Raw genomic sequence first — 13963 nt, forward strand, 5'->3', positions numbered from 1 at the left:
TTAGCAGTGTGTGTATATATGCTAAAAGGTATAAGTTTTGATAAATACAACGACACGGAGAAGCAGTATTGTGATCTGACTAGTACATTGTAATACTAATATGATTTTAATGGAACTTTAAAGCCAGGAATGACTTTGGAGGTCTATTAGTTAATTTAGTTCATTTTGTACAAAAGTTGTTTCTGCTGTTTTTTTTTTACTACTGAAGTTAAACACAAATATGGGCAAATCCATGAAAAATAAACTTTAGAAATGTAGCTAGTCAGTACAAATATTTCTTTAGCAGTTAGGTATATTCATTTATAATAATTAATGATGTTTTTCTCAACAAGTGATAGTTATACTGATACACCTTTTAAATAAAAAGCAATATCTGTGTTTTTAAATAACAGCTTTTTAATAATAGCCAGCTGCCTATAACGTGCCTGAGTATTCCACAATATAACATCCAAGAGCAACATATTGATCCCTAGGGCAAAGAGTTCAGTTTATTGAATGATGTATTTATAATCTGGGACTAGAGATTTGAAGCTCTCAGCTGCATTAGAAATTTAAGAGTCTGAGTTGTGTATTTTGATGACATTTGTAAAAATATGTGCTTGCAGACTATTCTAGATGATTTGCTTTTTCTGTTCACATTTATTCACAACATTTTATTCTGAAATATAAAAAATAGTTTAGTGGTCAGGTTTTTCTGCTATGCAAATGATACAAAGTTCATTTTACCATTGGAACAACTAATTTTTCATTTAGCATTATCTTTTTATGTATAAGTGGTATTGAAGTTGTTAATAATAATGCTAGTAGATAAAAATAATGCTAGTCCTTAATGAAAGTGATTTTTGATGAAAAATACTTGGAAATATTGAGAATAAAAATTATAACTACCGTGATCTCACAATACACAAGTATAAATGTTGTAACATTTAGCATCTTGGGATTATTTTTTTATGTTACATATTCTTTTCCTGCCTCTTTATATACATATATATATAGAGAGAGGCATATACTTATGTATACCTCACATCCATGTATATAATTAAAGATCCTGACTCCACCATTTAAGTGCTTTGAAACCTTTGATAATTTACTTAATATCTCAAAGTTGAGTTCACCTTTAAAATATGGATAGCAATAAGAACCATGTCATAGAATTATAAAATGAGATAATAAATCCACACTATAAGCATACCTGGTTAGCATACTATAGCTATAATCATGTTTTAAAAGTACTTTCAGATTATCAAATTTTTCTCTTTTTTATTTGAAAGCTATATGAGCCATTGTTATGATTATATGTTGCTTTCAATAAGCCACAATAATATCTTTTCCCCACTGTGATAATGGTGGTAAGTGGAACATAGGAAAAATATGTTCCATGCAAAATGGATCTTCACACAGACTTATTTTGTCATTTTAGTTTGATTTTTGAGAAATGAGTTTGGCACATCTGCCAGATCCTTTTGTAAGATGCTACATTCCTTTTTTATTTTAGTTTATTTCATTTATGAAAAGCTCTTTTCTTTTCTATCCCTCCCGGATGGTTGGGCCTCTCCTCCCCATTCCTCCCTCCTGAAACTATAATGTTGTTGTACATTAAGAACTTTAAAACAGAAAGTGGGAAGAAAAGTTGGAAATATTTGTCTCTTAAAAATATTTCATTGTCATTTTTTGATTATATCTTAACTGTTAATGCAGTAAGCTTATCTTGCATATGCTGAAAATACACCATCTGATAATGGACTTTTTCTTTTTGTCTGGCTAAATTTGAAATAACAAACGTTCTTAGGGTGGAAAAAGATAAAGCTTGGTTTGGGGAGGGGAATGATATAGTAAAGCAGATGAAGCAGAATCAGTTTGCAAACGTATGTTAATATTTATTTTTTTTAAATGAAAGTTAATGAGTGAATGCTGTTTTACAAACTGTGTTTGATACTGTGTTTTGTTTATTCCATCCCAGAAAAAGTTAGCGGGATACAGCAAGATGCAGGACTCTCTGGAAGTCAACCTTCCCAGCAAACAAGAGGAGGAGGAGGAGGAGGATGAGGAGGAGGAGGAGGAGGAGAAAGACCAGCCTGCCGAGATGGAGTACCTTAACTCTCGCTGTGTCCTTTTCACTTATTTCCAGGGAGACATTGGGTCAGTAGTGGATGAACACTTCTCAAGAGCTTTGGGCCAAGCCAGCACCTTCCATGCAGAATCTGCCATTTCAAAAAGCAAGATGGGGCTAACCCCACTATGGCGAGGTAAGAATTCAAAAGCAGATGCTCTCCAGGGCACTGTCTGTTTCGCAACAGCCTGTGCTTGTACCAGGTTCCAGCTGGAGACGTGCCCCTGGAGGACGGATATCCACTTGCTTTTTAATTTTTAAGGACAGCGAGGAATTTCTTTCAGACAAACAGCTGGATCGGTTTTGTCACATGTGGAATGCAGGGTTGGAAAGGATGCAGTCACACCCTTTAAATTCCTCATGGAAAGGAGTGATACAACTGGCCTGAGTTTTTAGTGGCAGGATCGAGCTGTGAAGCACCATTCCTGAAGCCCCGATGGCCCAATTTGGATCTCTAAATCATAGGCGTGCCGGGATCAGCTTTGAAAAATTAGCTCTTGCTCATTCCTCTAGGTGCTACGTGGTGACATAGCACAGATCTGAGCCTAAACCAAAAACGCAGACTTTGAAACCTTCGTGTGTTCTCTTGATGGCTTTTTCTGTTCGGTGGTGTTGTGCTATTAGCTCATTACAGTGTACAGTCCTGACCTGATTGACTCTACCTGCAGAGCGTATTTATTTTTCTCTTCGTAAAATTAAGCACTATACTGGGCATCATCTTCCTTATTTCCCTTTCTAAAAGGTCATGGAGGTCTGTTCGAATCTGATTTCTGACTCAGAACATTATTGGGCAACCTCTAATTGGGATTATTATTAGGTTACAGGAAAAATAAATCATCATTCCAATAATAGTTTTAGAGAAATGTGTTACATACAATTCCTTGCATCTGATCCAATTATAGCCACAGAAATGGTTCCCAATTTTTGATTTCCAGAAACTTGTATGTATCAATTGGAAACTGGTCATAAATGCACTCTCAGACCTAAATCTCAGGCCAAATATTATACCTTCTGAATCACAAACTCTAGGGAGATTCATCTGTGTTTTATGTAACCATCTAAGTGATGCAGATACAGGCTTGTATGTGATGCACTTCCTCCCTTCCTTCCTCCTTTCCTCTCCAAAATTGGAATAAGCAGTGACTTTAAATATATTATAGAAAGAAAATCTCTTGTGACCAAAACTTTTAGACAGGTAAATTGGGAAACTTACTGCTATCTGATTAGTAAATATTATAAACTATATAAGAAAATCTAACAGTTCCTTGGAAGTAAATGATGCTTATGCAGTCAACTAGTGTTCTGTTTGATAGCACATGGGGAATATTTTTAAACAGTTGTAGACGATGAAAATATAAAATTGTCAGTGAATTGGTGGTACAGTTTGATAAACCAATAACAAATTTTATTTCACCTATTGTGGAAAAGTAATAAATGTAATCCTTAACTCATTTATCTTTTTCTTATGTAACCTAGTAATCACTTATATGGGAATGAAACTTCAAAATTATATGATATAAGGGATAACTTATCATATAATAATGAGAAGTTTAAAGTTAGATTTTACTGTGTCACTGTATTACTGTCATCCCATTGTTCGTCAATTTACTTGAGCGGGCACCAGTAACGTGTCTATTCCTCCCAGCCCTGAGATTTTAGCAGCCTATCCTTACTCATCTTTCACAACGATTGGAGGCTCTTTCAGGGTCAGGGGAATGAGACCTATCATTACTGTTTTTGGCATATCGAATACGCCACAAGCAGCTTGCCAGGCTCTGCCCATGTGGGCGGGATACTCTAGGTAGCTTGCCGGGCTCTCAGAGAGGTGTATATATATTTATATTTGTAATATGTTATATATAATGTAAATATAATATACATTAATAATATATAATTAATATAATATATAAATATATAATAGTATATAGATTTTACAGATATGCAAAATACCCTACATTTTAAGTTTTTTCCCTCCATAATCTACAAAACTGAAGAAAGACATTTGTTTGCGTCCCTAATTTCAGTGTTGAGTGGGTGGATATAAATTAGTAACTATATTTTAATTTTCCAGGCAAAACTTGATTTTGACTTTTAAATCTATCTACCCTGCTTTATTCATTGACCAACACACTGAAATATTTATTAACATTCTACTATGTACCCTATCTAGTTCTAAATTTCTGAAGAGTGGAATATATCAGTGAGAAGATCTGAATCATTATATTTGTGAAGCTTTGTAGTGGATGAGACAGTTAATAAATTTATAATAAAATGCAAGGAAACTTATCCTTACTGTGATAATAGGTGCTCTGTCCAAAAATAGTACCTTTGAACACAGAATTAAAGGAAAGAATAGTTCTTGTTCTTGCACTCTCTGGGAAGATTATTTGAGGCAGCCAAACAGCAGTGCAAAATTTCTAATGAAGGGTTGAATGTATGACCCCCTGAGAAACAAAAATGATGGTTCTAAAATGCTGGTTAAATGAAACTAAAAGAGAACAGTATTTTAAAACTTTGTTTGTTGACTGAGTTTAATAGAATAGCTCAGGCAACACCAGAATGCTTTTCATTTCCATTGTCCACTTCTACAAGGACTTACTACTATCATATCTAGTTATTTCACATCATTTTTCCTAAAAATTATGATAATGTTTTTCTTTTAGGCAATTCAGAATATTAATAGAATGTTTAAGTGATTTATATGAAACAAGTTCATAGCATACAACCAGGATTAGAAACACAAAATGTCCTTGATAGAGAATTATTAGTGCATTGTTTTAAACCTTTGGTACTTTTCTTATTTATGAATAAGGAATTAAATTTAATAACAGTATAAATGTTTTTTGAAAAACTTGGTTTTAAGTGTATTATTTACTTTAAGATTGTGAATAAAACTTTGCCATAGTTGTTTTTATGTGTGAATCAATTGATCTTTAGATAAACTTATATAGGAGTTATAACTTTTATACCATAAAATATAAAGGTGTTATAACCTTTATACTATAAAATATAAAGGTGTGTTAAGTATCCAAAGAGAGGTATAATTGATATTTCCATGCTTAATGAGAGAAGTTATTGGGAATTTCACATTAATTTCCCATTTCTGGAAAAGAATACTTTTGCAAATTTTGTATCTTTTGCCAAAGCTACTAAAGTTTGAAAACTGCAGCCTTTGAATTTGATTTAGTTTGATTTTTAGTTTGTACATTATTACAATTGGATTGTATTCTTTTGTTTTGTTTGGATTTTGGGTCACACCCAGATGTGCTCAAGGATTATTCCTGGTTCTTCATTAAGGATCAGTCTTAGTCTTATGTGTTTGGGGGAACCACGTGGGATGCTGGAATAGAACCTGGGTTATCTGTGTCCAAGGCACAGTTATAACCTTTCTCTCTCCCTGGCGCCACATTTGATTTCTACATAGTTTGGATAACTTAATATTTTTTATTCATTTCAGTTATAACGTGTTTATGGATACTCATCTACTGAAGTTATTGTAAAGGTTTTCTCTAGTCCTTAAATAATTTCTCATGGGCTTGATGTAAGCTGCTAACTGAAGGTTAGAATTTTCTTCCTGAAATGTATTTCCACCTATTTTTCACACATACACATGCACACACACACACACACACACACACACACAAACAAAATAATCTTGAGTTTTAGCTAAAAACAATGTGTGTATTTTTAGTAGAAAACTAGATTTGTCTTGAACATAGTAAGTACAGAATGTTATTGATAGCGTTGATGATTGTGGCAATAATACTTTATATAAGAGATTTGTCCAACTGTATTAAATTAAAGAACGTAAATTAAAGGATGAAGATTTAACAGTGCTATACAAGTGCTGTAGTATACTAAAAAGAATCTAAAACTGAATTATGTCTGATTGCAGAATATAAAAATATTTCCATAATAAATCTTTAAACCAAGGACTGAATGTCAACTAATAATGAAATAATGGCTGAACTCTGATATCTGTCTTGATGGCATTAGGAAATATTCTCCTTAGGTGTTTTACAGATATTAAGAAATAATTGACAGGAAAAATTGACATATCATTATATGAATTAAATTTTATTCATGCTGCATTCTAAAAGGGATTAGAGCTTCTCAGTTAAGAAATGAATGTGCAATCCTGTTTATTCCCATTTAACTTTGGCTTCAAATATGTTTTTGCTTTGAACTCAGGGTCCAAGTATATTATTACATAATGTGTGCATTTTTTTGTGTGTGCCTGAAAGTGTGTGTGTTTTGTATATAATGAAAATAGAAGTACTGAAGTCATAGCAAAGGGCATCACATCAAAACCATGCTGAATGGTAAATTTCTTGAGCTACATATGTATTTACACATTATTTTTAGTTGCAGAGTTAATATGTATTGCTAGCTAATCTACATCATCTCTGCTTTGAACAACTGAATTTTATAGGAAATACCTCTTAAAATTAGCACTGAACTTAAACAGCAAGGAGCAGACAGGGAAGGGGACCCTATCAGAAATGGGATAGTTGCTGATCTGCTTTCTTTGGAGAACTGAAGGTACCACTGGAGAACCACTGCTGGGAAGTTCAGACAGAAATAAAGGAAGAAAGTGCAGCCTGACCTATCTTATCACCCTGCTTTCAAGGAGTTGGGGCATGTGGCATACACATTGTTTCAGAGTCAAAGGGCCTATTTTGAGTAAGTCCAAGAAAAAAAAAAAAAAAGGAGATCTGTACACTAACGATAATATGTAATTCCTAAATGACAGAAAAACATTAGAACATAAATCTTCCATTTTACACCCAACAATTTGTTTTTAGGGGATGCAGAATAAAGGATAAGGATTTATCCCAGTAAGAAACATTTAAGTTAGAAATAGAGTAGAAGAGTGTGTGTGTGTGTGTGTGTGTGTGTGTGTGTGTGTGTTGTGGGTGGGGGCGAGGGGGAAGGTGTTAACTAAACAATAGATGTTTCTTTTAACTTTGATGTTTTCAATCAACATATATTCTAAGAATAAGATTTTTGGTGATTTTTAGTGATTTTTAAGATGGTTTGAAATAGGAATTCTGCATTTTACTGCTCTATTTAAATATAGCAATAAAATATTGGATTTTATAAATTAAATGTTAATTTTCTTTTGCTTAAGTTGTTTATCTCAGAAAAATTTCAGAAGTGCTTAATATAAAAAATCCTGTTACTGTTACTGTCATCCTGTTGCTCGTCGATTTGCTCGAGCGGGCACCAGTAATGTCTCCATAGTGAGACTTGTTACTGTTTTTGGCATATCGAATACACCACGGGTAGCTTGCCAGGCTCTGCTGTGCGGGCGAGATACTCTTGGTAGCTTGCTGGGTTCTCCGAGAGGGGCGGAGGAATCAAACCCAGGTCGGCCTTGTGCAAGGTGAACACCCTATCCGCTGCGCTAACTACTTTAAAGTCGATAGAAATGATTGAGTACCATGTACACTTATAAATCTGAGATATATTTCTGATGTAAATAGCACAGTGAGATTACTGGGGATACTTTGGATGGATGGCACTGAACAATGTATTGTTTTGTTATACAGAAAGAAAGAGAGAGAGAGAGAGAGAGAGAGAGAGAGAGAGAGAGAGAGAGAGAGAGAGAGAGAGAGAGAGAGAGAAACATTTTAGTCCTGAATGCAGCCTACTCAATGCTTACTTAGGCTTCTTTCTCTCTCTCGCTTTCCTTCTCTCTTTCTCTCTCTCTCTTTCTTTCTTTCTTTCTTTCTTTCTTTCTTTCTTTCTTTCTTTCTTTCTTTCTTTCTTTCTTTCTTTCTTTCTTTCTTTCTTTCTTTCTTTCTTTCTTTCTTTCTTTCTTTCTTTCTTTCTTCCTCTCTCTCTTTCTTTCTTTTTTCTCTCTTCTTTTTTTCTTTCTCTCTTTCTTTCTCTTTCTTTCTTTCTTTCTTTCTTTCTTTCTTTCTTTCTTTCTTTCTTTCTTTCTTTCTTTCTTTCTTTCTTTCTTTTCCTCTCTCTCTTTTTTTTTGTGTCAAACTATCAGTGTAAACATCATCAACGTACCAAGTACAGTTGAGCTCAAAGTCACTTGTGAGCACCAGGGAGTATCATGCAATTCTGAACAGCTTCCACTAACTCAAAAAGTAATATTGCTGGAAATAGCTCATGCCGAGTTTTCATATGCCTTTTTATCCAACAAATGTGGCTGTGATTAAGTATTAGCAAGCAAGGAGTCACGTAATGAAAAAAAATTTACATACATATGAAATAAGCATACTGATTCCCAGGCATGAAACAAAGCATATCATCTGTTTCTTTGTAACAAGCCTTGTTTTTTAATAATCAAGATACCAAATAGTGGTTTGAAGTGTAGGTTTGTTCATAAACATATCTTCTATCCAATATTAACTTGCTTGTAAAATGCTTCATTGTTTTTGAAAAGGGTTGCAAAGATCTCTGCAAACTTTATATTAATCTCAAGAGACATTCCAACTGGGAAAATATTAAGTTGCTTCTAATTTTATTTTTCCCAGAGGCATGTTAAAGCTCTGTTCAATCATTTTTGGAGTGAGTTTTTAAAAATAAATTTCCACTTCCAATGATAATGTGTTTACTGATCACAATAAAATATTTTATAAATAGGATAGTATTTTGGGAAAAGAATTAGTCCACCATTCACATTTGTGCATGCATACCTAGAATTCTTTATAAAGTTAAGTTGGCTCCATTTTCATGCAAATGAAAAGAAATATAAAGGAAAGTGTCAAGGAAAATGACATGTACTCTCTGTACTTTTGACATCCTAATAGGGTATTTTAATAAGGGCAACTCTGTAGTTTTGGCATACACCTGTAGATATGGCATACAGCAAATCTCAGAATGGAATGTGGCCCAATTAGGAGCAGAATAGTTTGGTATCAAAATGTTTGGTTTATGAGAGTGAGGCACAAGACTGGAGATGTCAATGCTAGATTATATACCATAAGAAGCTTCTATAAGCTTTTACCCATAAAAATATGGGGTTTAAGCTAAACAATTGTCAGCATTTATTGTTAGGGTATGCAAGTGATATTCTCAATCTGTGATTTTTTTTTTTAGGTAAATAGAGCTCTCTTTTCATGGTTTGTACAGTTTTCTTTCTTCTCATTAGTAGTCCTTTTTCTTGTGTCAAGTGAAGAAATATTTCAATGACATATTTGCCTTAATTCAATTGAGGTTGACTTCAAGTGCTATTTTCTGATTGAGATTGTGACCAAACTTTCATTTAATTACAAGTTTGTCAGGTCTGTCTCTACTGTGCACTCCCATTTTTGCATCTTTAAAAACAAAACAAAACATTGCGTTGGGGGCTGGAGTAATAGCACAGCGGGTAGGGCGTTTGCCTTGCACTCGGACAACCGGGGTTTGATTCTCAGCATATCATATGGTCCCCCAGCACTGCCAGGAATGATTCCTGAGTGCATGAGCCAGGAGCAACTCCTGTGCATCGCCAGGGGTGACCCAAAAAGAAAAACACACACAAACACACACATTGCTTTGGGACCAGAGTGATAGTATAGCTCGTAGGGTGCTTGCCTTGCACATGGCTGACCAGGGTTAAATCCCTGACATCCCATGTGGTCCCGAGTCTGCCAGGAGTGATTCCGGAGTGCAGATCCGGGACTACCTACTGAGCAAAGCCAGGTGTGACCCTTAAACAAAACAAAGAAAACATTATTTCTCCCCAAGGATTTTGAGATCCATTGAAATTTGGGGATGGGAGAGTGCAGGTGGGGAGATCTGATTGTGTGATGCTGAATGGTTGTCCATGGGATGAATAGGATCGATAATGGCAGTGTTACTGTAGAATGGAAGGATTGGGCCAGAGATACAGTTCAAAAGCTATGCTACATATTTTGTACACAGCTGAGCCAGATCGATCCCTAGCTCCATGTATGGTCCTCTGAGCATCACCAGGAATAATTTTTAACAACAGAATCAGGAGTAAGGCCACACTGCCGCTTGACATGGCCATAGCACTAAACAAACAAATAAATAGAAGGGTTTGCAGTGCCTTTAGCAAAGCTCGAGAAATGAAATATTTGAATATCATGATGATAGCCTAAATTCCATTGTCAAAGATATATAAGAACAACTATACCTATAAATTTATGAATTAAGGATATGAATATGGCAGGCTTCTAAATATGTTTATTTCAGAGAACTTTTTAGGATAGCCTTCAGGAAGAAAGTTTCAGCTAGTTTCTGCTGAAGAGCACCCGTAAATTCTTAGACTGCATTCATAACTAATGGGTTAAACAACTTATGTTCATCTGTTACTGTATCACTGTCATCCCATTGCTCATCGATTTGCTTGAGCGGGCACCAGTAATGTCTCCATTGCGAGACTTCTTGTCACTGTTTTTGGCATATTGAATACGCCACGGGTAACTTGTCAGCCTCTGCCGTGCAGGCGAGATACTCTTGGTAGCTTGTTGGGCTCTCTGAGAGGGATAGAAGAATCCAACCTGGCTTGGCCACTTGCAAAGCAAACACCCTACCTGCTGTGCTATTGCTCCATAGAAATAATTCACATGGCATAGAATGAAAAAAAAATCATGAATCAAGGCATTGAAATTAAATAAGTTCAGGTGTCTCAGATTTTACTGGAAGGGACTAAGCCTCAGAGCGATTAATAGATCTACTTTGAGTCTTAAAATGAGATTCCATGAGTGATCATCTAGTTCCTTCTAGTTCCCTGAGGTCTCAAGACCTTCAGTATAGTGTTGGCTCAGTGAAACTGCATAGTTGTCAACAAGTAACAGCTTGAGGCACTGACCTCTCAAAACACAGATATGACCAAGTCACTCTCTAGATTAAAACTCTTCAGATCTTCCCAAGTTGTCAGAAAAAATTCAGGTCCATCCTCTAGCTGACACGGCCACGCCAGATGTAAGTCCTTTTTGACAACTATCTCCATTTTTTCCTTTTCTATTGATTTATACCTAACACTACACATTTGGGTGTATGTAAACTTTAGGGTGCTTTTTAATATACCTTTTATTGTTTTCCCAGGACACTCTTTTACCTGTTTATCAGGCTTGCTCATCACAGCCTTTCAATTTAGCTCTTACTTTATTAGACTGTCTGAGGGCCCTCTCTAAATCCCCCCTTCAGAGTGCCTACCATTGTATTTCACATGTTTATTTGTTTATCTGACCTTCATTAGGTTGTGAAATTTTTTTCACCCTGGCCTTCATAAGCTTGGAACAGAGTGGAGGTCATCTATAAAGATGATTTATAGTGAGAGGAGAAATTTCACTGAAAGCAGAATTGGGCTCTTTTTTCTCCTTAGTAAGTGTTATCATTTGATATTATTCCCTTTGCCCCAAACACCTTCCCAAATGCATTTCCTCTCCTTGAATAACTCTACCACAGGATCTTTGGAATTCTCTCGGAAGTCTGGCTCTTCAGGTTATAGTTACAATTGTGCCCTCTTGTGGCACAGCTCTGAAAAGTACTAGACGCTGGGGTAGAGGTTGGATTTTCAGGGCCCCACCTGAAGTTTAGAGCTTCTCTAGCTTGGAGTTTAGAGCTTCTCTGCCTTGGTTTTTTTTTAATTTCTAAACCGAGGAAGACAACACTTTATAGGCCTGGAGTAGGAAACAAGATCATCCACGAGAAGTCCCTGACTGCATGTGGGATGTTTGGTTATTATGAAATGCTCACTACTTATTTTTATTTTCAGTGGAGTTCTATCCGTAGCTCTACAGAAAGAATAGAACTTAGAGTGCAATTTTTGATTAAAAAAGAGTATTGATGAATAAATTTTATTTTTATGTCCACATTTTACTTTTGGCATTTAATATTTATTCATTCAGCCCAGAGACCTCTTATAGCCTAGTTCTCCTTCTCAGAGAACCTGGCAAGATACTGAGAGCATCCTGCTCTCACGGCAAAGCCTGGCAAGCTTTCCGTGGCATATTCAATATGCCAAATTCAGTAACAATGATGGGTATCATCCCCCTGACCCTAAAAGAGCCTCCAATGCAGCACTGTTGGGAAGAATGAGTAAAGAGAGGCTGCTAAAATCTCAGGGCTAGGATGAATGGAGACATTACTGGTGCCCACTCTAGCAAATCGATGATCAACAGGATGACAGTGATACAGTGAATATTTAGCATTAATGAAAACAAATTTCCATTGTAAAGGTGTTGATAAGCGTCATTTCCAGCCTTCTTGAACTTCAAGTACGTAAGGGCAGGTGCTTAGGACCTCTGCTTGCACCTGATGACATGAACGCTAAAGAGGAAATGAAAATTTTCAATGTCAGATTAGGGAAATTCAGCATTGACCGGCAGCATAGCAAAGCACCCACACAGAGGGCATTCATCCCAGTATCTGGATTCTTGCATCTTGGGGGCTGTAGAGATAGTACAGCACGTTAGGCATTTGCCTTGCATTCACCTGACCTTGGTTCAATCCCCAGCACATGGTCTCTCTGAACCCTTCAAGGAATGATCTCTAAGTGCAGAACCACAAATAAGCTCTGATGGCTGCTGGGTGTGGCAAAAACACACAAACAAACAATAAACTAAGAGTTAAAACCTTGCATCTGACTTTGGATGACAGCTCAGGGGTTTACTTGTTCCCAGTTCCCTTCTGCATGTAGGAAAACAGAATGCATACTGATTAGCTTGCTTGTGAAGAATTGGACAAGTAGAGGCACACCTGTCCAAGAATTGAATCTTATGTAAATAATCTGTTTTTCTGTCTTCTCAGACAGCTCAGCTCTGTCAAGCCAACGGAATAGTTTCCCAACTTCCTTTTGGACCAGCTCTTACCAGACCCCACCTGCACCTTGTGTAGGGGGAGTTCATGCTGACTTCCAGGTCACTGCCCCCCCTGGCGCCTTTACTGCAGCTGACCCGAGCCCCTGGCCAGGACACGGCCTCCATCAGACTGGTCCAGCCCCTCCCCCTCCAGTTTCCGAGTCCTGGCACTATCCTTTGGCATCTCAGGTGAGCCCATCCTACAGCCACATGCACGATGTGTACATGAGACACCACCACCCCCACGCCCACATGCACCACCGCCATCATCACCATCACCATCACCATCATCCTTCTGCTGGCTCCGCCCTGGATCCTTCCTACGGGCCCCTGCTGATGCCATCCGTGCGTACAGCCAGGATTCCTGCTGCCCAGTGTGACATCGCAAAGACAGATCCGACTACAGTGACCACTGCTACCTCAGCGTGGGCAGGAGCCTTGCACGGAACTGTGGATATAGTGCCAAGTGTGGGCTTTGAAGCAGGTGAGTCGGAGGCTTCTGCCTTTCAGCTACAGAGAGGAGAGATTAACAAATAGATGCCAATAGTCAAGAATGTCTTCATGACTTTGAAAGATTTGCTGCTCTTGCATGAAAAGTTCAACTTTGCCTGTATGTTGCTAGAACCCGGCCACTTTGCAAACATTCCTGCATTCCTTTTGAAGCTAGTAGAATTAGCTCATGGAATACAGTTTGGGAAGGATTGTGAAACTTTTCGCCCACTTTTTAAGCTACTAATCTGATTCGTAGAACTGGAATCTCTGGTACCACAAAGATTTTACAAGGAATTGGGAAACTGAGCACATTAAAAAAAAAATCTGTGCCTCTGTGCTCTACATGTAATGAATGACTAATAGCACCTGAGAATTAGTATGTTTCAGTGTATTTTTCATTTGTTAAATATTCATTATGATTTATAAAGCAAACTGTTTTCTGGATTTTAGTTTGCAGTCCACTGTTTTTGGTAGGTATAACTATTTATGTTTTAAATTTATTAATGTTTATTTAGCTACTGGAAAATCACTAAATTTTTCATGATTGAGTTTCGGACATATAATGTTTCAACACCAATCTCTTAACCAG

At 36.7% G+C, this 13963-nt stretch overlaps 1 protein-coding gene across 1 annotated transcript in view; it reads left to right on the plus strand.

Moving 5' to 3' along the window:
- Positions 1 to 13963, plus strand: part of VGLL3 (vestigial like family member 3) — a 50202-nt gene that overhangs the window by 11738 nt on the left and 24501 nt on the right. The window contains exons 2-3 of the mRNA XM_004607023.2: positions 1961 to 2246; positions 12833 to 13366. Coding sequence (XP_004607080.2) covers positions 1961 to 2246; positions 12833 to 13366 — 820 coding nt within the window. The remainder of the gene's footprint in view (positions 1 to 1960; positions 2247 to 12832; positions 13367 to 13963) is intronic.

Source organism: Sorex araneus, chromosome 2 (genome assembly GCF_027595985.1).
Source record: "Sorex araneus isolate mSorAra2 chromosome 2, mSorAra2.pri, whole genome shotgun sequence".
Lineage (NCBI taxonomy): Eukaryota > Metazoa > Chordata > Mammalia > Eulipotyphla > Soricidae > Sorex > Sorex araneus.